Consider the following 22,667-nt stretch of genomic DNA (forward strand, 5'->3'; position numbering starts at 1 on the left):
GGCCTCTCTCGGCTTGCACAACACCAATGCTGTTTTAAATGAAAAAAATAGAAATAGCGAAGGAAAGTTAGAAATGAAAAATAGAAATTAGCAAAAAATTACATTCTTTGCAGTCACTTATTGTTGAAAACGCGTGGTTACTCAGCAACACCAGTCACTAAGCTGCATAGCGTTTCATTTCAACAGACTCTAAAAAATCCCTAGATTTCACAAAAAGACGCCAAATCTTTAAAAGAGACAAAAAACCCCTAGATCTAGGGATAAATCCCTAGGGTTGGCATCACTGATGTACGCGATACGGCAGCCGCAGCTGGCAGCAGCAGCAGCAGCATCGCCGGCTGCTCCCGCAAGAACAAAAATTGTTTGTTTAGAAAAGTTTTAGCAGTTCAATGGTGCGTTATTTTGTACTGCAAATATAAAAAAATGTGTATTTTGGACTACACTACACAAAATAATTGGTCTCCTCGATTCGGCTACACTTTCTGCACTAGTTCACAAAAGTGCCGTGCAAGTGCAGCGCCAGTTCTTTCGCAAGCTACACCTTGCACGAGACGAGAACTCGCACAGGGGCTAGTGCAGAAGTGTAGAAGAACTGGTGCAGCACGGCGTCAAATCGAGGGCCGAAGTGCAGGTGGCGCAAGGTGCACTGGCAAATCGAGTGCGCGAGTGCTACACCGCCTGAACTGGTGCAGAAAGTGTAGCCAAATCGAGGAGACCAAATGAGAATTATAAATGCTATGACGTCATTATGACGTCACGCGTGGCAGCAGCCGTTGCCAGGGGGGCGTGGCTGGTGCCACGCGCGTGGCAGAAGACGCTGCCAAACGAGACCGGTGGAGGGCAGAGTAACAAGCTTTGCTTCAGTATCTGGTACTATTTTGGGAAAAAAACATTATCAACAGCGAGAATATTATATTTTTAGCGAGCGTGCCTCAGAGTTCAAGGCTGGACTTTTTGGTTTGTAATGTTTTTTTTTTTTTTTTTTTTAAGTCGCATCACGGTGGCATCAGCAATGGCGGCGCCCGGTCTGTTCTGTGGCCCGGTCGTTTGTTTTGACAATGCCTCTTAAAGGACTGTTTTGACCATGGTTTTGACTAAGGTGGCTGTGTTTGGCAAACCGTATAGTTTCCAACTGTTATAAAGTGGCAACTGGATCCTGATTTTTTTAAGCGTGCAAAGTGTGCGCGTCAAGTACCGAGAGAAACAAAAAGTCGCGTGCTCGCGCAGTGCATCTCAGCTGTAGATCAGCTTGCACTTGAGAATAACCGCAGCGGGTGTTTAATTCCACGCTTCATTGACTCACTGTGAATGATAAAGCAACAAATATTATGACGGCCGGTTAGATTGAGGTGTGGACGCGTACAAGAAAGTTGTTTTCGCTCCAGGCGGTGTGTGTGCCGACCCTTCGGGTACAGAAACAGTAATGCAGTCACTTACCTTGCCCAGCGACACGCGCATGACGTTTGGTGCATGGCGCAATGCGCGTGGCAAGAGCGATACACGTGCGAGTGTAGCAGCGCTTCAGCTGGACGTGGCACAAGTCACGTTGCGTTCTGCGTTGGGTTTGGCCAGGCATCGGTGCTTTGCTGCAGTGTTATCTGTTTTGTTTAATATCTCCGTTAGCTGATAGGCAGTTCCCATGTCTACCTCTTCTCCCGGCCAGGGGTCCTCTCCCTGGTCGGCTAGTCTCTTGGCGCAGGACCTGCCTCTGGATTCCTTCCTGCAGAATGGCGTGACGGCTGTCCCGGTGGCGATGGTCCCGACCAATGGTGGGGCAATCAGGTTAAAAAATTTCAAGACCATCCAAAAAGACCTGCAAGCCGCAAGTGAGCACTTCAGGAGTGTTAAGGAGGTGCGACCGTACGGGAAGGGCGGAATTATCTGCAAGTCATCAGATAAGGCCTGCTTGGTTGATCTGCTGAAGGTCTCGTCGTTTGCTTCTTTCCCGGTAAGGCCTTTTGTCCCCTCTCATCTTGCGTGTACTAAAGGGATTGTCCGCGGAGTTGACGTGGACATTTCCCCAAGTGAGCTCCTCGAGCAGTTTCTGGATGCCGGTGTGATTGCGGTGTACCGCTGCTCTCGTGTGGTGGACAATGTCCGCACCCCTACAGAATCAGTGATCGCCACATTTGCGGGCTCCTCATGCCCTTCAGAAATCAAAGTCTGGCCACTGATCTACAGAGTTGAGCCTTTGTCCCCCCGTCCTCGCCAATGTCAGAACTGCTGGCGCCGTGGTCACACTGCAGGATCTTGTAAATCATCCACTCGCTGCTGCAATTGCGGAGCCGATCATTCCGCTAGCCAGTGTACTGCGGATGAAGTTACATGTTGCCTCTGTCGAGCTGCTCATCCAGCGGACTACTCGAACTGCCCAGCCCGCGCAACGGAAGTCAGGGTCTTGGAGGTCCTGGAAAAGCACCATTGTTCCCGCTCAGAAGCGGTAAATATAGTCAAAGAGAGAGCTTATGGGTATGCAGGTGCTACCGCCCGCCACACCCCAACCAATGAGGCTTCTCTTGCCAAGGCAATAGCGATGGCACTAAAAGAGGTGTTGCCTGAGGTTTCATGGTCTTGTCGGTGACGGAACAGGTTTCGAACCTTTTGTCTGCTCAGACACAAGAAATTGTGCAAGTCCTGTCTTTGCCTGCGCCGGTTTCCCAGGAGCAGGTCTGCTCGCAGCCTTTGTCCACGACTAACAGGGGTCAAACATCCCAGGCTTCAGCGGTGCGAGGGGAGAACCTCGCGAGGAACCCTTCACCGATAATCTCCCTCCATACAGCTACTTCCAACGAGGCTATTAGCCCGGCTCTGATGACCGCCTCAACACACCAGGTTCTGGCTCCTTCGTCTCCTGTGGTTTCACAGGGTCAGGTTTCCTCCCCAGTTCTGGAGTCAGATTGTAAACTTGAAATGGAATTAGAGCTTCCAGCTACTTCGACAAGTAAACGGGCAACTTCATCGCTTTCGCAACAACCTACTTCCCCCACAGAATTGAAATCCAAAAAAGCTAAAAAGGGTCAAAGAGAAATTAAGCTTAAAGAAAGCATCTTGGAGGCAGCCATGGCTGCTATTCACTCCCCCTAATGTCCCTTCGGGTTCTTCAGTGGAATTGTCGTTCGATAATTGCGGCTCTCACAGATCTTAAATGTCTCATTAACAGTCAATGTCCTGATATTATTCTCCTTCAAGAAACTTAGCTGTCCAAGGATAAGCCATTCACTCTTCCGGATTTTCGTGTGTTTAGATTAGATAGGGAGACCCGAGGAGGTGGATTATTGATTCTTGTATCTTCCAAATTTTGCCACAAAGCCAAACTGTATTTTCAGTCCTTGTCACCGGACTGCGAACTGCTGGCGACTCATATGTGCCTCCCTGGATGCGTTTCTTTTTCTTTAGTTAATGCATATTTCCCTAATGGAGTGACTACCACAGGTCCCCTAGATCTTGCTCTTTCGTCGAGTAAGCAACACCTCGTGATCGCCGGTGACTTCAACTCACATCACGTCAGTTGGGGTTTTAAAACAGATACCTGTGGCTGGCGATTATTAGACTGGATGTCCACCAACAATCTTCTTTGTTATAACACGGGTAGTGCGACATTTTTCCGGAGCCGAATGCGATCTGTCTTGGATTTAACATTTGCAAAGGGCGTGTCAGTCTCTTCGTGGAGTACTGTCGATTGCCCGACAAATAGCGACCACATACCGGTAGTTTTTCATGTAGCTGTCTCTCCAAGTACACCGGAACGGGTATTGCGGACGTTGGTAAATTATGAAGTTATGAAAAAGAAATTGCATTCGGCTGTCATATCGCTCCCGAATGAGTCTGAGGAAAATAGGGCTAAGAAGGTAACAGCCGCATTGAAAAACTCACTAAAGAAGTCTGAATTCATTGTTGCTTCTGCAAAGAGAGAGGGTATAAGCCCCTGGTGGGATCAGGACTGTTCTAGAGATTATCGGCGTAGGAAGGCAGCGTGGAAGAAGTTCATTCATAATCAGAGTCCCGATAAGTGGTCAAATTTTAAATATTATTCGGCTATTTTCCGCCGGACAATCTCTACGGCCAAGCAACTGCATCATTCGCATTGTTTCTCAGCACTTTCAGATACAAAAAACAGACGTGCTCTCTTTGCTTTCTTGCGTAACCGCAAGAGTGTAGACAATCGCAGTAACGATGTTTCAGTCGGGGAAACGTCCGATGAAATCGTGAATTCGATCGAAAAGGTCGCCCAGGACTTACAAATCAGGTTCTCATCTACACTATCACCAATTGTCGTAGAAAGTATACCAGTTGTAGACTTCTCCCCTGTCACGATGGGAGAGATGGGGGATGTTATGCAACTGCTGGGAGCCTCCCCGGGGCCAGATGGGGTTTCTACTCCCGCGATAAAACTTTTGTTTGAGGAATCTCCTGATGATCTATTGAATGTTATAAATACTTCATTGGAAAAATCATGGATTCCTGCAGATTGGAAAATCGCAAAAATTGTCCCCCTTCTAAAGAACCCCAACCTAGGTGTTATTCCGGACAATATTCGACCAATTGCACTAACTAGCAACCTAGGCAAATTGATAGAGAGAATTTTGTATGGCCGATTAGCCCAGTTTTTGTCCAATAAAAATATTCTGAGTCCGCATCAAATTGGCTTCCGTCCGGGATGCTCCATTTGGTCCGCCCATGTTGACCTGGAGAGCCGTATTCAGTTTGCGCGCAGAAACAAACAGGTATGCGCACTCGTCACACTGGATGTTGCTAAAGCGTATGACAGCGTGGAATATAGCGTACTGCTAGCCAAACTTAAAGAATGTGGGGTACCCAAGTACATTCTTTCATGGATCCAACAATTTTTAATTGGACGCAAGTTCTTTTGTTCGAAAAATGGCTTTAAATCATCGACTTTATATCAGACAAGGGGCGTCCCCCAAGCCTCGGTGCTTTCCCCCATCCTATTTAATGTACTAATGAGCTCAATTCCAATAAATCAGGCAGTCTGTACTTGTGTTTACGCTGACGACATAGCCTTTTTCTCTGCTGCCCAGGACATTCATGTTCCTTATGAAATGCTACAGGCATATTTGTTTTCCATCGAAAGGTGGTTAACATACATAAATTTGAAACTTAACGTCAATAAGTGTGCTGTCATTGTTTTTCCGGTATCTGCTCCTGTTACCCTCTGCCTGACGTATCGGGAGGCGACTATTCCTCAGGTGGCGTCTTTGAAGTATTTGGGTGTAATATATGATCAGACAATGGACTGGCGCCTTCATATAAACCATATTGCGACCAAAGGGGAGCGGGCACTTGGACTGTTGAGGAGACTCAGCAATAGGAGTTTTGGAATGAGAAGGGACACTTTACTTTTTATTTACAGGGGGTACATGCGTCCCATTTTAGAGTTTGGCTGCGCCCTCTTTTCCGGTTCACCAGATTACAAACTCAGAAAGCTTATTATGTTGGAGCATCGTGCACTGAGATTGTGCCTCGGCCTCCCTAGGTGCGTGGCCAATAATATCTTGTATTTGGAGGCCCGCATTCTGCGCCTGGAGTCTCGGTTTCGGCTACTAACAGCACTGACGGTTATCAGGATTTTTTAATCTCCACAGAGCAGATATTTTTCATTGATGGTTGCTCAGCCAGCACTCTTTTTCAGCTCTTGGTGGCCTCGGTACATTCGACCACAGTGTGTTTATGCCCAGACGTTACTCTCACCATTGAGTATCAATATTCCCACAGTACTGACAATGCCCTGTGACGTTCCTCCTGTGCCTTTAACTTTCCATAATATTTTCCCCAGCAACGCTAAAATGCTTACTTCGCGATTTTTAACAGGAATACTCCACGACCATTTGTCAAGCTTTAAGGATTATGCAATAGTTGCAACAGATGCATCCCAGCGTGAGGAGCGAGCAGGTGTGGGAATTCTTAGTCCACACCTTAACTGGTCAGTCTCGCTGCGTTTACCTGACTTCACACCTATATTTCAAGCCGAATTCCTAGCGATAGTTCTGGCCTTAAAAGACGTACCTCCGCAGCACTTTAACGTAGCAATATTTACTGACTCCTTATCGGTTTGTTCTGCTCTGTCTTCATCCGAAAATTCCGCTCTTAATCGTACATTCAACTTCCTTGTGCCTTCCCATTTGCGGGACATCTGCCTCATTTGGGTTCCAGGTCACAAAGGGTTACAGCTTAATGAACAAGCGGATTCCTTGGCGCGATCGTCGTTATGGCCCTCCAGTTGACCTATGCCCTATTCCCTTCATTGTAGCAGGAGCAAGGTTTCGTACCTACCAATGCCTAGCAGGAGTGCAGGAAGGAATCATCACTAATTTTGAAGATTATGTCCATTTAAAACATAATTGGAATACCCGTTTTTGTGAATCTCGACAATGCGAGGTCACATTGACTACCTTCAGATGTCGAGTCCCCCAACTCAACTTTTATATGCACCGGGCTGGTCTAGCCTCCTCCTCCCGATGTGCTGTCTGTGGTGATCAGGAGACTTTAGAGCACTTTCTATTGCATTGCCGCGGTTTTTCAATGATGAGGCAACGTCATCTTGCCACGCCATTACGACGAATTGGCCTGCCTATTTCCATGCCCGTTCTACTATCTTTTGGGGCCACATCACTGGGATATTGTCACCGAGGGGTGGCTGCAGCCATTCATGCATACGTTTCCGAGACCAGGCGCCTGCCCTGTTAGCGTTGATTCTGGCATGTAGTTTTTCCGGTCCAAAAAGCTCAGTTGTTCTAATCAAAAATCCACCTATAACTTTCAACCAATTCCATTTTTTTCTCTTTCTGCGTATAAATAGAGAGGTGTATTAGTTTCCGGTGTTTTAAGCGGGCGCATTAGCCCTTCTCACACCCGATTCCTGGCCAATCCCCCACGTGGGTATGAGCCAAATCGCCAGGAACAACAACAACAACAACAGATTGTCCCACATCCTCCCCTTTCAAGGAAGGCTAGGCTTGGAGTCCGACGGAGCCGCCTGTCTGGGCCGACTCGCCGCTGCACGGTTCCAGCTCTGCCGCCTCGGGTGCAGCGATGGGGTCGTGCTACTGCTCGTCCGTGTCGCCCTGGTGAAAGCTGTCGCCTCCGCTCGTGTCGTCGCTACTTTTTCTGCGAGCGCCTCCTCGCTGCTACTGCTTGGCCGTCGCTGCGGGTTCCGACAGGGGCGACTCGTTGCTCGGGGTGTAGTCTGAGAACTGGCTCATACGCGATGGTCTGTGCTGCTGCGCTGTGGATGCTCCTCCCATGGCGGCGAGGGCCTCTTCATTATGTTCCAGCATCGTCTCCGTACCCGCCGCGGGTTGCCACTCCAGTGCGCTGGTGGTTCGAAGGAACTCGCTGTCAGGCAGCCAGGAGACCGAAGGTTCGAGAAGCAATTCGCCCCTGCCATTGGCGAAGTTGTACCACGGCTCGCTCGTCGCCCCGGGAGGGTGTCACGGGCGCCTGTCAGCAGGGCTGCCTCGCGGTTTCGTGGTCGCTGGGTGCGGCGGGCGCTGCACCGGTTGGTTGTGGCACGCAAGCTGCTGGAGGAGGTTGCGGAGATTTCCAGCGCTCGGGCGTTGCTTGCCGCGAGGGTAGGAAGGGGCCGCCACGAGGAATCCAGGGCGGCGTCGATAGCTGAAACAGAAACGGGTCCGGCATGTGCTTGATGTCCTGCTTCGACGGTGGGTTTTGACTGTAGGTGTAGCTCATTTCTTCAGGACTCTGAAAGCGCTCTCGAATCAGCTCTGAGAAGGTTTCCAAGCACATTGTCTGAAACTCTGCCTTGGTCTCCTCGTAGAGTGGAAGTGGTACCAACACATTGTTCGTGATGGCTGGTTTTCCTAGTATGGCTGTGCGTAGACCAGGTAAGATGTTGACGTTTTGCACGCTTTCTCGGCCGTTGAGCTTGAAATGAAGCCTTGCTAGCCCCGAGATGCGCAGAGTTTTATTTTATTTCTTTCAGAGTTCTTTCATTCGGACCCTGAAGGCCGGTGGGATTTCGAGCAACATGCTTGAAGGGCTGTCGGAACTTTCGCTCTTGGGTAACAGTCTCGTCCGCTCCCATGTCGATATGGAAGACGAGGGTCTGTGACTCGACGAGGGGAGAGGCCTCCCACCTGGATGAGGCCCAGTAAACGTGGCTCCTGCTCCATGTTTCGTAGGGCATTTGATGAGCGGCAAACGGTTGAGAAGTGGCCCTTTTTCCTGCATTTCTGGCAGATGCCATCTTTAGCAGGACATGTGGCCCTCACGTGACGTTTGTTGCTACACCACCCACACGATGGGATGTTTCCCTTGGAGCCTCTCGTGTGGCGTGCGGTTGGAGGTGGCGTTGCAGCAGGGTCTTTAGCAGGTCTGTTCCGTTGTACTTTTAGAGCATCGAGGTTGACTGTTTCTTTTGGCGTAGCTGAAAAGAGTTCTGCCTGCTGCTGTTGTTCTGCCTCATTCTGACGAGCGATGGTTAAAGCCTTCATGAGGTCTAAGCTGGGGTCAAGCTGCAGAGTTCGGGACAGTTTGTGGTTCATGAGGGCCATGACTAGTCTGTCACGGATTAACTCTTCGCGGAGCTCCCCATATTTTCAAGTCTCTGCTAGTGCATGCAAGGCAGTGGCGAAATCTTCCACAGACTCGCCATCCATCTGAACTCGGGTGTTGAATTTGGCCCGCTTTTAGATGATTTTTCGGCCAGGTATGAAGTAGTCCTCGAAGCCCTTTAACATGGCGCTGAAGGTTTTTTGCTCATCTGGGGAGTGACGTTCTTGAAGGCCTCGATGGAGTTGCATGTCACGTGGACGACATCCTCATCTGGGGTTCGGCCAAGTAGGAACATCACAAGCGACTCCGACGTACTCTCGAGCAGATTCGACACACCGGAGTGTAGTCTGGGCTTGCGAGAAATTCCATGACTACGTTTTTGGGATTAAGTTTTGCCTTGAGACCGATCACAAGCCCCTAGTTGAGCTTTTCGGCTCAAAGCCCCTCGACTACGACGCCTTGTCTAGAGATGATGCGGATGCACTTAATGCGTTATGCATACGAGGTCGTTTATATCCCCGGCAAAGAACTGACCGCAGCAGATGCCCTATCAAGATCTTCTATAAACCACGAGACGAATGAGCTCGAAAAAGAGATCGAAGGACACGTGGGTCAGCTGTTATCGACGCTCCCAATTTCACCACCCTCCTTAGAAGAATTAAATCAGGAGCAACAACGCGACGAACTTTGCCACCAGTTCTGTGCATTCCATGCAGAAGGGTTGGCCGAGCCATCGTGACCTCCAGCCAAACCTAAAGGAATTCTGGCCGCATAAAGACAGCATCACCGAAGTCAACGACGCCCTGATGCATGGCTTTAGGATATTCGTGCCCAAAGCGCTACAAGAGTCAGCTCTCTGTGTACTGCACGAAGACCATTTCAGCATCACCCGCCGCGGTGGCTCAGTGGCTAAGGCGTTGCGCTGCTGAGCACGAGGTCGCGGGTTCGATTCCCGGCCGCGGCGGCCGCTTTTCTGATGGAGGCGAAAACAAAAACGCCCGTGTGCACGAGATTTCGGCGCACGATAAAGATCCCCAGGTGGTCAAAATTAATCCGGAGCCCTCCACTACGGCGCGCCTCATCGCCTGCGTTGCGTCGGCGCGTTAAACCCCACAATCAATCAATCAATCCATTTCAGCATCGACAAGTGCTGTGCTACAGCAAGTACTGCTGTCTGGTGGCCTGCAATTGACACTGACATCGAGGATCTCATGAAGTCCTACCGGATCTGCCTCCAGCACAAGCCTAACCGGAAGATGCCGCTGCAGCCGACACAATTTCCCAAACGGCCTTGGCAGCGAGTCGGCATGGACCTCTTCATTGGAGGAGCATGGTGGCTACATAATCGTTACCGACTACTACTCGAGGTACCCCGAGTTGGCCAACTCGCGAGCCTGACTGGGAAAGCTGTAGTAAATCACTGCAAGTCAGTTTTTGCAAGGCATGGTGTCCCCGAAGTAGTCGTCGCTGACTACGGCCCACAATTTTCAAAGGGACCTGACTCTCCGCGTGCAGCCTTTACCAAAGAATACGACTTTAAACATGTCACTCTGAGTCCCCGGTACCCTCAAAGCAACGGGCTTGTGGAAGCAGCCGTAAAAGTTATCAAGGGCTTCCTCGAGAAGATGGGCGATGCCTACAAAATGCTGTTGGCGTACAGGACGAGCCCGTTCAAGAACGGATACTCTCCCGCTGAACTCCTAATGGGTGGAAGACTCCGCACTACTTTGCAGTTTCTGCGGACAACCTGGCCCCCTGCCTCCCAGACAAATACAAGTTGAGGACATACGAGGCTAATAGCAGGAAGAAGCAACAGTGCCACTTCAACATCCGGCACAGGGTACGGGACCTTCACGACTTGGACCCCGATACAGACGTCTGGATCGTGGACCTTGGAAAATTCTGCATGGTCCAAGGGCATGCTGAGGAGCCGAGGTCCTACTGGGTGTTCGTTCGCCACAACAAAACTCATCTGGTCGCAATCAGTCATGGGCACGTTACCGAAAAAAAGTAACAGTGTTACAGTTACAGTTACCTAACCCAAAAAAGTAACTCTGTTACAGTTACAGTTACGAATTTTCCAAAAGTAACTAGTTACAGTTACTGCAAAAAAGAAATGTCGTTACTTTTCCGTTACTATATAAAACTAAGTAATAGCCAAAAAGATTTGGCTTATTTTATAGAAATGTACGAAGGCATGCAGGTAGTAAAAATTACACGTAGTAAAGCCTACACGAGGGGAACCTACAATGATGCACTCTCATGCCCAAACCAACAATCGTTGTGTACGCCTGATTTTTTTTATTACGGAAGTTTTGCTATCCACCATAAAGAACTTTATTTTTTTTTGTTGCAGCACTCTCGCTGCAAGAAATTCATTAGATGCGACGCATCTGTTGCTCTGAGGCATGTCCCTCCTGCGTCGTCGCGCCGTCCGTCCGCATCCCTCCTGCGTTCTTCTCTCCCACAGCTGTGTGCAACACTCTCACTCCGGCTCATTAGCATACCACAGCTGGCGCGCTTGTTTGGGCGCGCTTCGCTGCGTAACGCTGCATTAACAACTGCTCCGGCGCACGCAAGTGCGCGAATGCACGACTCTCCTCCATTGCCTCCTCTCCTTCAAGCGCTGTGAATATAAAGCGGGTATCGCGCTGCGGCGGTTCAGTCAAGCGCTCGCTCTCGTACTTGACGTGACCTTGCTTGACTACTTCGTGCTTGACTTGATTCTTCCGATGAAGAGGTGATGGAAGCAACGGTGCCTTCAGTGAGTGGTGTGACACAGCAATTACGCCCATCGTCCCGCGTATAGGAACACCCGCATGTGATGGAAATGCATCATACGCGTTCACAACACGTTTCACGCGATTTAGAGAGTCGACCCAACGGAAACACCAATTGAACCCCCCGATGCGTTGCATCACACCAGGGTTCCCTCGCGGGAAGATGGGCGTAATTTTTGCAAACATCATTGTAGCATAGAATTAGTTGTTTTTCAAAGTTGGAATCGGAGAGGCCAAACTTTTACTATACTGAGCTGGAGGACAACACCGCCGAAACAATATTTCAATGTCAACTTTATTTATTTTCGCCTACATTGCCGTCGCTTGGCCGCCCCGCGTAGTGAGAGAGAATCGGAAAAAGGGGGCGGAGGTGGCAGATCGACGGAAGGCCCTTGGAGGAAAAGGGAAACGGACGTGGGAGTACATCGGTTGTCGAGGTGTTTTTGAAAGATACTAAAAAAAAAGCCCTTCGTTAACTTTTTATTTCATACTTGTGGTCGGAGACGGAGACCAATTTGAGCCATTGCCGAAGCGACGTTTGTCCGTGGGCCCTCAGAGTCGTTCTCCCGCCCCAACCCCCAGCCACACCCAACACAGGAATGAGACAAGATATTTCCAAAGTTAATAGAAACTGAAATGAACGCTTTACTGTTTTCCCCCTCCCCCTCCTCCCCCCTGTCCTCACAAAGGCGGATTTTGCGGTCTCTACAGGAAAAAACTGCTCTCACAATCCCACCCTTCCACAACAATCACGTCGCCGATCCCAGGAACCCCTCCTTTCGTTTGCTTTGAGGCGTAGGCCGAACGAAGCTCGCCCAAGTATTCCTTGCACCCAACATTCAAAAGCAGATGTAGCTACTGTTTTCGTTTCGGCCACAGCCCTCGAAACCAAGTCGCGAGGCTTTCCAAGAACATTTCTTCGTGCAGTAGCAGTGTGGTCAGACGTCTGCCGACCAAGATGCTAGCTTTTGTGAGGGCACTCAGGAGCCACCATTGTTGGGGTCATCGTATGTGTGGAGGGGCATGAAATTTATTACTTCCTGGACCTCGTTCGAGCACTTGGTACAGCTCGATGAAGCCTCTAGACCAGGGGCCCAAACGCGTGGTCCCAAATACGGCCAGGGGCCTCTAAATCGCACAATGCTCGCAAGCAACTGTGACTTGTGAATTGAACACTCTACAGTGCGCACAGGGCTGGACGAGCGCGAGGCCGCCGAGAGACTCTTCGCGGCGTTTTATGGCCCTGCAAACGGGGCTGAACGTCGCTAATGAGAAAGCGACGCCCTGACCAGAGTTTTCCAGGCTTCCGCGAAAGTGTAAAGGTTTCAGTGCGTTGTGCGGCGTTTGTGGGTGTTTGTTTTCCTGTTCGCCTTTGTGTCAGACACTTTTACTGCACTCCAGATGTGGCGAAAATGGTGCAGACGCGCGTCGGAATATAGGTTGTGGCGCGTCAACATGCATCCACGTGCGCTTAGGCGCGTGCCGCAGCGTTATTTATGGCCTGGGTGAGAGCGATGTCGCGCTGCTGCGGAAAATACTGCAGCTTAGACTTATAAACGTCGAGCGCTTGTAGACCGCGTGGAACACCATGCACACGTGCACAACTAAACATTTCTAGTCCAGATGTTTTTAACCCATGAGAAGAGCGTGTGCTGGCATAGATGAAGTAGACGAAGGTTCTGCGAAGAAAGGCCGAAAAAGTGAAACGCGCAAACTGTACATCGGTCGTTGATGAGTGTTGCTGTTGGATAATTTTTTTATAGAAATAAAGTAACTGTAACGCTATTTCTCGTTACAGTTACTCCACAAAAAGTAAGTGTTACAGTTACAAGTTCCTCTAACTTAAAAGTAACTAGTTACAGTTACAAGTTACTGAAAAAAGTAACTAGTTATTGGTAACGCGTTACTAGTAACTAGTTACTGCCCAAGACTGGTCGCAATGCCTGAGCCGGCCAATGAGTCGCAGCAACAAGACAGTCCCGCGGAACTTATTGTGCACAAACAGTGGCCATCCTCGCAGCAAGAGTGGCTGGTGCGTAATTCCCAGTCGGAACCGTAACCTTCCTAGAAAGGGGAGGATGTGGGACAATCTGGTGCACCCGCACGTGTAGCAGAGTGAAGAGAATAAAGCGCTCTTGCCACGTGCCTCACGCCCTGCAGCTGACGTCATGCGCGTGTCACTGGGAAAGCAATCCATCTGACATGACCAAGTCAAAGAAAGTATAAAGACGTTTCAGAACCCATATGGGTTCCTTGTTCACAATGCGGCTTAAATGGACGGTTGCGGTGTAAAACTTGAGAGGACTTGTTCTTCCAGAGCTTCCATGACAATAGACACCCCTAGGACGCCACTCTTGCTGACCACACGCCATTTCACGTCCCCCATCTATGCACTCTAATTCAGTCCTGCCTCAGCAACACCTGCTTCACTTACTGCCCGTAGTTCTACTCGCAGACGCACGGGACAGCCATGGGCACTTCCATCAGTAACGACTGCAAATCTTGTCATGGAAGCTATGGAAGAACAAGTCCTCTCAGGTTTTACACCGCAAGCGAAGCTATTCTACTGCTACGTGGATTATTGATTTTGCATCCTGTGGAAAGACGACTCATCCTGGCTTTTACAGCTCTGAATGCCGTCGAGCCAGAACTTATATTCACAGTCGAGTACGAAAAAGCTTATCGTCTGCCATTCCCAGGTGTCTCAATGGAACGCAAGTACATTGAGCTCTCCAGTGTGTACCGCAAGCCAACACACACTGGGAAGTACTTGGACTTCCAATCAAACCACCCGTTCGCTCGCAAAAGCTGTCATTCCATCGCTGGTGACCCGTGTGAGAAATATCTGTAAAGACGGGAACAATCTACAAATAGAACTTAAAATAGTACGCTGGGAACTTTCTGGCAACGGCTACTCTCGATACTTGGTGAAAAGAATGGAGAAGCAAATACTGCAACCAAAGGCTGCCAATCGTAAGGTCCTCACCGCTACTGCCGGCATTCCGTATGTACGTGGTACATGTGAAGCTTTGGCCTGTATTTTTACAGATTTTGACCTATGCATTTTGCACGTGCCGCCCAGCAAGCTTTGGATTGAGCTCGTGGACGTCAAGGACCCGCTGCACGATAATCTTTTCTCCAGCATTGTCGATCGCATCCGCTCGCCGATTGCAACCAGATTTACATCGGCGAAACAGGAAAGTTCCCCAGAAGAATCAAAGAGCACCAATGCGACATGAAAAACCAAAAAGTGACCTCGTATGCGATTGCCGAGCTTGCGCACAAGCAGCAGCACAATATTGACTGGGACAACACTGCAGTTCTGCCGAAAGAACGAAACGTGACATGATGTCTTTTACTGGGGGTCATAGTTCATACAAACGCACTCTGATACGATAAATTGAAATGAAGGGACGTTGCCATTGATATACATGCAGTCGTTGCGTCACAAACTTCACCTTTAAATTCAGCAACTCGTCCATTTTTGTCGCATTGTGAACAAGAAACCTGTACCGGTTCTAAAACTTCTTTATACTTTCCTTGAATTGGTGAGGGACTGCATTACTGTTTTTTCATACAATCCTTACCAGTGCATTTCATCGAACCCTTGACTACGACCCTTCGGGTCATTCGGTAATGCGAAATAACTGGCATATAATGCACTGGTCAGCACTGTTTGTAAGTGCTCGCCCACTGCATTGGTGAGCTCAGATAATTTATTAGCCCATGTTTCGTGACCTTCATTTTGCACGTTGGTTGTCATGTTAGTAGAGTGAGGCTGACACCCGCTAGTAATCGTCCGAATCACCGTGACTTTTTTTTGGCGCAAGCGTTCTTACCTCATGCCTAACAAAGAGTCTGATTTAGGAAAGTTCAAACACAGTTCATTTTAACGCCTGTGTTGCGAAATGTGCACTGCTCAACTTACCCGAGCAGACGAAACTGTCGGCGGCGAGTTGCTGGCAAGAGCGAAAGAAGAGTAATGGCCTTTCTTTGCGTCCTAGTATTGTCGATCTCTCCAGCGCCATTTCTAAGTTGGCAAGTTAACACATCCTGTGTCACCGTATGCTCTCTCAGTAGGCGTCGGGATTCAGTTGACAGTCGCGTTCCAGAAGAAAACACGTCTAACGCGAATGGTGCATTGAGCTGCTTGTTGCAGTTGTGAATTGTCGAAAGCAAAACGCTCAAATAAGCTGTCGTAAATGCGTACTTGGCGCACACAGCGGCCTGTTGATTAAGTTTTGTAACTTTGCAAAACTGAAGCGGCGTGGTTTGTCTTGTTTCATATTTGCAGGCATCAGTCTCGTCATCCAACCTCTGAGCTACTGGGACGAATGAAGAGGCTTACTGTCTGCGTTCTGACGTGGCCATGATCTTCGAGTTCATTTTGCACGACCAAGCAATCAAATTGACTCCTCCCCATAGTCACCTTGAGTTCTTCCAAGTGCCTTAACGTAGCTGTACCATTCGCTGACAACGAATATGCAAGCTGTTGAGCCCATAGAAAAGGCCATACTTGAAGTGTAGTTGCTGGAGTACAAGTGACGGTTCCAGCAACATTTGCTTACAATGCTTAGTGGCGGACAAGTCATTGGTGCCTCCATCAGTCCTTCAGCTTGTCGCTCATTTGTTACAGACCACTTTGTTACTTGCCATTGTTGGTTGTCCTTGCTCAGTGCCCTCCATTTTCCACCTGAAGCTGCTGTGGTCGTCGTTTTGCTGTAGTCTGGTGTTCTAAGTGTGCACATTTACGCAAAGCACTTGTGTGGTGTACGAAGAATGCTTGCGTCATTCAAAATGTTTTTTCCTGGTATGATACTTGATCTTGAATTGTGGCAGTAATTTCAGCCATATTTGCCACAACGTAGCTGTGTATATGCCAGGTGCTTGTGTATTTAACATCTTAACCGTGCTGTTTAACATCTTTGTTGCTTAACATATTTACCATGTTACGGACAATGTTGTAAACATTGTCCATTTTGCATGCATTCCTAAGGGACTACAAAGAAAGGCTCTAACTCTTTTGTTATCGAACAAATCCTGATCCATATTAATGACAGAAAAATAGAGCACGACTTGGACGACACAAATTAATGATTGGACAAGCGCTCCTGTCGTTCTTCATTTGTGTCGTCCAAATCGCGCTCTATTTTTCAATCATCATGCGCCAACTTGCCCAACAGCTGTGTTTAATGAAGTAATGACCATTAGCCAATAGGGCAACTCTACCATTAGGGTGAGTTTCGTTTACTTGTCATAATTTGTTCACAGTGCAGTTGCAAGCGCTACAGGTTCACTGTGTGCTGTCAATGCATGCCCATCTAGAGAGCAAGTATGGTTATAAAAAACGGCTCTAGCAGTGTTATTGGAACTATATGGAAACAAATTATATGAGGATTACCTGCTAAGAACATTACGCACCACACCTTCGCTGGTCATTCTTCTTCACAGAGTGGAAGGGCACTAAAGTTTTTCCCCTCTCTCCCAGATGCAGGCTCTTTCTCCTCACCGAATGGCCACAGGGTGCAGCACGACCCCCAGGCGTGTCGCCAGCTGCTGTGCTGCCAGCAGTGCAGCTTCACGACACTGCGCCCAAGCCACCTGGAGAGGCACCAGCGCATACACACGGGCGAGCGCCCCTACCGATGCTACCTGTGCCCCAAGGCCTTTGCCCAGAAGAGCAGCCTGGTCAGCCATGTGCACACACACACGGGCGAGAGGCCCTTCCGCTGCCACTTCTGCCCCGAGGCCTTCACACACCGCATCCAGAGGAAAGCCCACGAGCAGAAGGAGCACAGCCGCCACCAGTAGTGCCGAGGGAGGAAGGGCCAGGTAGTCAGACACTCACTCCAACGAGTAAGCCCCTTTGTGCGCATCGTTAGGGAGAACGGTTGTGCAGCACACCAAAAGGGGAGGTCTCAGAGGGGGAGCCCATCTTATTCCAAGGGACCTGGCTCAGACCGAAAGTTTTGTCATCACATATTGTGGCTTCACCAGCATGAGCACAATGGGTCCCTGCTAGTGTGGGAAGTGTTAGTGTGGGTGGGACCCTCGCAGACAGGGGTTTCTTGCATTGGTCACAGGTGGCCTATAGCGATGCTAGGCTCACCACCCTAAACTGCGCACTTGAACATGCACTACAGCTTCGTGCACCCCTCTTGAAATGTGGGGCATGCTATGCGTCCCTATTATACATGTGCAAAACGGCCGCACTGTTTCTATGGGAGTCCCGCAATTTCCCACTGCAGTGGTGGCTTCGGTTGGTCAACAGCTGCTGATTTCCGGCGCTTATCCCGTGCGCTTGTACAGGTACTTTATGGGTGCACCTATGAACATCCAGAAAGTAAGGAAACAGGAGAAGACGTAAACTTACGCCAGCTTCCCATTGAACTTTCTTTCCACTCTATCTGAGAAATGAGTTTCGCAAACGAGTGCAAACCATAATAAACAAAGAGAAAGGAGGGGAGCAAATTATGATATTTTAAATAGCTAGGACCGTGCAGCTGGTCTACATCTTACAATAATAACATGTGCCCCCCCCCCGCCCCAATTTTTCGTTATATGCTTTGTTTGAGTGATATGTTTGCTCGATGGCAAAAGTGCTTTGCGTCTGCTTCTATGCTTTGAAGGTGAAAGCATTATGCCTTATCCTGGCAATATTTATCGAAGACTTCTTTTCTGCTCCACCTTGTCTGCACCTCTTTCTTTGCTTTATTTTCTTGGGAATTTGGGGCAATCGCCTCGACAGGCACACTGGTTGCACTTCTGACACCAGTCTAAACTGAAACATCTGAGCCGCAATATTGCGTCATGCAGAAATGTCTGGCTTCTGGGTAAACCTTTGGGGTGAAACTGTTGATGAAGTAACCTTTTGGAATGATGCAGGTTTTTCTAGTTTTAGAACAGTTATTTTGTTGCGTCTTTTAGTAAACCAGTGGTCACGCACTGTTCTGGTTTACAGAAGTGTGAGCTGTTCTATTTGGATTCCGCCAGGTCTCAATGTCAGACATCCATGGACACGCACACGCCAGAACACTATGCAAGTTAAAGGAGTACTGACACGAAATTTCAAAGCTGAGATAACTATGTAAAACGCTTCCTTTTTATCAGGAGATATCTCCCAGCAAGTTTCAACAGCAACCGTTCAGCGAAACATATTTAAAATCCATTTTAATCTTCGCCCGCACGAGAAAGCCCAGAGCGGGCCGACGTGACATCATCTGCTACGTGCCCCTAACTGCCGACGTCGGGGCTCCCGTGACGAAGCCGACGCGCTGGCTGTGGTTGGAGCGCACTGCTCGGGCGTGTGTACACGTCATGGTTTTGGGACTGACGTCATGCTGCCCGGGCCTGTGGAGACGGCGAAGACCTCGGCCGGTCTGGGCGCGTGCGTGCGCTCGCTCGCGCGCGCTTCCAGAGAGGCAGCGATACGGCAAGAATGGTGACGCCATGTAATACATGCTGTCATGGCGGCCGCTCTGCGTTTTTTGTCGAAACCGAAACTGGCACGAATAAACGACGCCGTAAATGAATGTTTACGCTGCGCTCGACCGCCTAATCTGTCATTCTATGATTAGTGGGCTGGTAGGCACGCATAGCAGCGAAAAAAACGTAACATAAAAATTTCGTGTCAGTACTCCTTTAAAGTTTACTACTAGAACAAGCTGGTTTCAAAATGACACCGGCCACCTGCGTTCCCTTCAGAGCTATTAGAGTTATTCAGAGGATTATCGTCTGTTGATTTTGAGGCAACTGTATTAAACACTTTACCAGGAACATTGTGTGCTGTTGAAACTTTTCTGTTTTGCAAGGGAAGTACGCCTGCTTGCTATTGCATGACCATTCACATGGGAATTGTGTTGCCATGTTTATTCAAATGTACGTTGCCCCCCAATAGGCCCGTTCTCATTGTTGAAAGCGGCATGAAGGAAACAAAATGCTATCTGTTTCTGCCAGGTGTGTGGTGACAATTTCATGTGGATGTCCTTAGTTGTGACTATGGGTCAACTTTCTTTTGTCATCATTGCAGGCTGACCTTTCTTGTGTTGGGTGCTATTTTCTCAAATGCAGTCAACTTGTAACCAAACGAATAAACCATATTTTTGCGATTCTAAGCACCCTCACCCACCTGTGGAAAAAAAATTGAAGAGTTTGCTTGCAAATCTAACCCCCCCCCCCCCCCCCCCCCCCGTTCAAGGAAGCAGCAGTTGCCGGACCGCCTAGTGCACTTGGTTTAGTGATATTGTACCCCATGCTTTGCTGTTATGAAGCAGTGCATAGGAAGGGGAGAGCTGTTTTTTTCTTTCCTGCCACTCACTGTCATCTCAGGCTGGCAAATGACCTGATAGCTGTGCATGTTATCTACACAGAACAGGGGCTGAGGCGATCAGCCTAGCCATAGCAGTACAGTGGCCGTGTTTTGTTCTGTTGCGCCACACACTGCTGGTTTTAAGTCTTTACAATGGTGTTTTGTTTAGTTTAATGAGGTGTGTGTACGTAAAATTCGGGCATGCAGTTTGTGGCAGGAACAGCCACGATGAGGTGTCAGGAACTGCTTAAACAGGGCTGGATGTATTCAGCATTTTTTGGTGGGTGATGCTTTTGCGGCCGCAGCAGTGTGGGCTGAAAATACCGAGATTTATATAGTAAAAATTTGGGGTGGGCGGGAGCTTAGTTGCTGTCAAGGCAAAGCGTGGCGATGTTTCATACGGAGACAGGTACAAGCCAGGCTGTTCCTGTGCACTGCTGGACGTTGAGGAAATGTGTTGATGTGCTGTGCTTTATTATTAAACCGACCTAAAGGATACCACACCACCAAAGGATACCACACCACCAGTTAGGAGAACAACGGTAAGAAAACATTGTGGGCCTTTGGCAAACTTTGGCACTGCTGGGGCTCACATCCAGGCTATGTGCATTAAGGCTGCGATGCTCTCCCAAGGGTACTGAGTCCAAATTGCAGAGCACTGTTAGCAGTTGCTCAAAAGAGTAGGAGTGTCCGAATTGGATTGGTACATGGCACTGGGTGTACCCAGAAAGTGGCACTCTTGCATCCACAGAGGAAGGGAATCTTGCCAAAGCGTGTTACCTGGTGAGATCTCTTTAGAGCGAAAGCACTACATGTGCCATTCCTGAACAGGCTGCTGAGTCATCAGGGAGGAGGAGCTCTTGTCTGCGTTGCTAGGGTTTGCCCAGGCATGTTAGACCTGCGCAGAGCAGCTTGGCTTGCACCAGTAGAGATGTGCCCTCTTCCTTCGTGTTTGTTCTTCTTTCCCCTTTTGCCTTGCTTGTGGTGTACTGCCACCCCATGTTCCGGACAAAGGGCTCTCAGTTTTCCCGCTCTTCCCATTGCAGGACCTGCCCCTATTCTTTCGTGGGTGACCGCAGGCAGCAGCACGGGCCCCTGCCAGGTCGTCAGCTGCTGCGCTGCCCACAGTGCAGCTTCATGACACTGCTTCCAATCCTGCCGAAGAGCTACCAGCGCAGACATACGGGCGAGTGCACACACCAGTGCAGCCATGGGGCAAGGCTTTCAAGCAGAAGATCCACCTGGACACCCACCTGTGCATCCACACGGGCAAGTGCCCCTTCTGCTGCCACCTGTGCCACAACGGCTTCACCCGGAGGACCGCACTGACTGGCTATGTGTGCACTCGCACGTCCTAGCATTCCTTCCGCTGACTCACCCCATGTCCTTTGCATGCAGTCTCCAGCAGAGGACGTATGAGGAGGAGGCCCAGGGCTACCCTCAGTAGTACAGCAAGAGAGCAGAAGGGCTGAATTGTGCGTGCGCAAACACCCCAACACAGTCAAGAGATAGCAAGCACTTGATCGTCACAAAGCTGTTAAGGCCAACATCCAAGCAGCGAAATACCGGTGAAGAGAGGGTGAATGACGCTCAGTGGTGACCTCTTTACCGTATGCATTGTCAGAACAGCTACTTGCCGATGATCTGCTTGAGAAAAGCCTACCTCCTTGCAGCAGAAAACTAGCAAGTAAGTGGTGATTGAAGCCATCCGAGTGGAAAAAAACAGCTGTTCACCACCATGAATCTATGCCAGCTGGAGAGAGAGAAACAGCCATGTCATTTTTCGAAACTGGGTTTTAGAGCGGAAGGATGGGCGAGGCCCAGACGGCTTCAGCAACTGCAAATACCCGTGCGGTTAGAGTTTCCCGAACCGTGACGTGCGAGCTCCGCAAGGCCAGTTCCCAGTGGTGGGGGTTGGGGAAGCGGGGAAACGGTCATGTGGGCACTCGCAGAGCGAATGAAAGTGAGTCCGTTTGTGGCAATGTGGTGTTGAAAACTTGTGTGGGTGCGAGCGTGGTTGTGTGGGGGAAGCGGTGCGTTTGTAGGAGGTGCCACATGTTGGAACCTCCTACAGAAGTTCAAACTGTGCTAGTCAAAGTCCCAACTTGGATTGCAACCAATGCATCCGTTACAAGAAAGCTTTGCATTCAACTTCTGTCGTTGGTTGTGTGGGGGAAGCGGTGCGTTTGTAGGAGGTGCCACATGTTGGAACCTCCTACAGAAGTTCAAACTGTGCTAGTCAAAGTCCCAACTTGGATTGCAACCAATGCATCCGTTACAAGAAAGCTTTGCATTCAACTTCTGTCGTTAGATGGAGGGGTGCATGATTTTTAGTTCATAGCAATGAGAGCATGGTTTTTGTTGGGCCTCACCAATTTGTTCATATCTGGTGCAATGCAATAAATACTCTTGTCCTCCATGCGATGATCTCGTAATGGTGGAGCACCTCATCAGCTATGCCCCTTTCTGATCTCTTGCATGCCACAATGACGCACAAATTCATTGCCCTGGCAGACATATTTTTATGGCATTCAGGAAACCTTCCGTATCAGAAACTTGGCATCTTAATCAAAGTTCGACGATCCGATTGCTTGTAGCTGGGTTACTTTTGGTAGTGGCAAGCGATGTTTTATAATAAATCCAGGGCTTTGCTCCTTGGGGTACTTACAATACGCTCACTGACTGCCACTGTTGCTAACTGCAAAGCCACAAAAAGTTTGCAGGAGCATGCGGCACTTGTATTTTCTTCTCCTGGCTTGTTTCCTACGGGTTCAGACTTCCAAGACTGCGTTTATTGCTTTTGATTGGGTTGAAGATGCTTGATGCGTGCCTACTAGGGAAAGTAGTGTAGGTGATCCTCCAGTAACAGTTTGGTGCTCGGTGTACTTTCATCGTGTTCCAGAAGCATTGCGCATCCTTTGACAAAACTTTTTTTTTCTCCAAACAACACTCAGTGAGGCAACATTTGGACTTGCAAATTGCAAAATACACGTCTCACCAGACCTTGCTGAATTGCTGTGGAGCACAAATGGTGTGGATTTCGGGTC

General features: G+C 49.2%; 2 protein-coding genes across 6 annotated transcripts in view; one reads left to right on the forward strand and one right to left on the reverse strand.

Annotated features, from left to right (window-relative positions):
- Nucleotides 1-22,667, reverse strand: part of LOC144179852 (uncharacterized) — a 54,939-nt gene that overhangs the window by 16,308 nt on the left and 15,964 nt on the right. The window contains exon 5 of the mRNA XM_077708279.1: nt 7,150-7,353. Within this exon, the coding sequence (XP_077564405.1) occupies nt 7,150-7,353 (204 nt within the window). The remainder of the gene's footprint in view (nt 1-7,149; nt 7,354-22,667) is intronic.
- LOC144179105 (zinc finger and BTB domain-containing protein 8A-like) lies at nt 1,008-22,073 on the forward strand. Of its 5 annotated transcripts, none has more exons than XR_013324146.1 (3): nt 1,008-1,099; nt 16,801-17,168; nt 20,667-22,073. XR_013324146.1 is itself a non-coding variant. In XM_077707328.1 (3 exons), exons 1-3 carry the CDS (start codon nt 1,640-1,642, stop codon nt 20,947-20,949), a joined length of 936 nt encoding a protein of 311 aa, XP_077563454.1. In that variant the 5' UTR covers nt 1,113-1,639; the 3' UTR covers nt 20,950-22,073. The 5 variants fall into 5 exon arrangements, 3 of the variants coding, with proteins under 3 accessions (XP_077563454.1, XP_077563455.1, XP_077563456.1); XR_013324145.1 differs by having other exon boundaries at nt 1,014-1,099; nt 15,607-17,168; XM_077707328.1 differs by lacking the exon at nt 1,008-1,099 and adding an exon at nt 1,113-1,948 and having other exon boundaries at nt 16,801-17,144.

The sequence above is a fragment of the Haemaphysalis longicornis genome, unplaced genomic scaffold (genome assembly GCF_048455015.1).
Source record: "Haemaphysalis longicornis isolate Haplotype H1 unplaced genomic scaffold, Haemaphysalis longicornis Haplotype H1 scaffold_4, whole genome shotgun sequence".
Taxonomy (NCBI): domain Eukaryota; kingdom Metazoa; phylum Arthropoda; class Arachnida; order Ixodida; family Ixodidae; genus Haemaphysalis; species Haemaphysalis longicornis.

What these genes read in the sequence shown, in the direction of transcription:
- LOC144179105 (XM_077707328.1), top strand. Translation starts at nt 1,640, where the DNA reads ATGTCTACCTCTTCTCCCGGCCAGGGGTCCTCTCCCTGGTCGGCTAGT. An exon ending in CGTCGTTTGCTTCTTTCCCG is followed by an intron (nt 1,949 to 16,800) that starts GTAAGGCCTTTT and finishes CCTCTCTCCCAG; the next exon opens with ATGCAGGCTCTTTCTCCTCA. An exon ending in GCCGAGGGAGGAAGGGCCAG is followed by an intron (nt 17,145 to 20,666) that starts GTAGTCAGACAC and finishes TTCCCATTGCAG; the next exon opens with GACCTGCCCCTATTCTTTCG.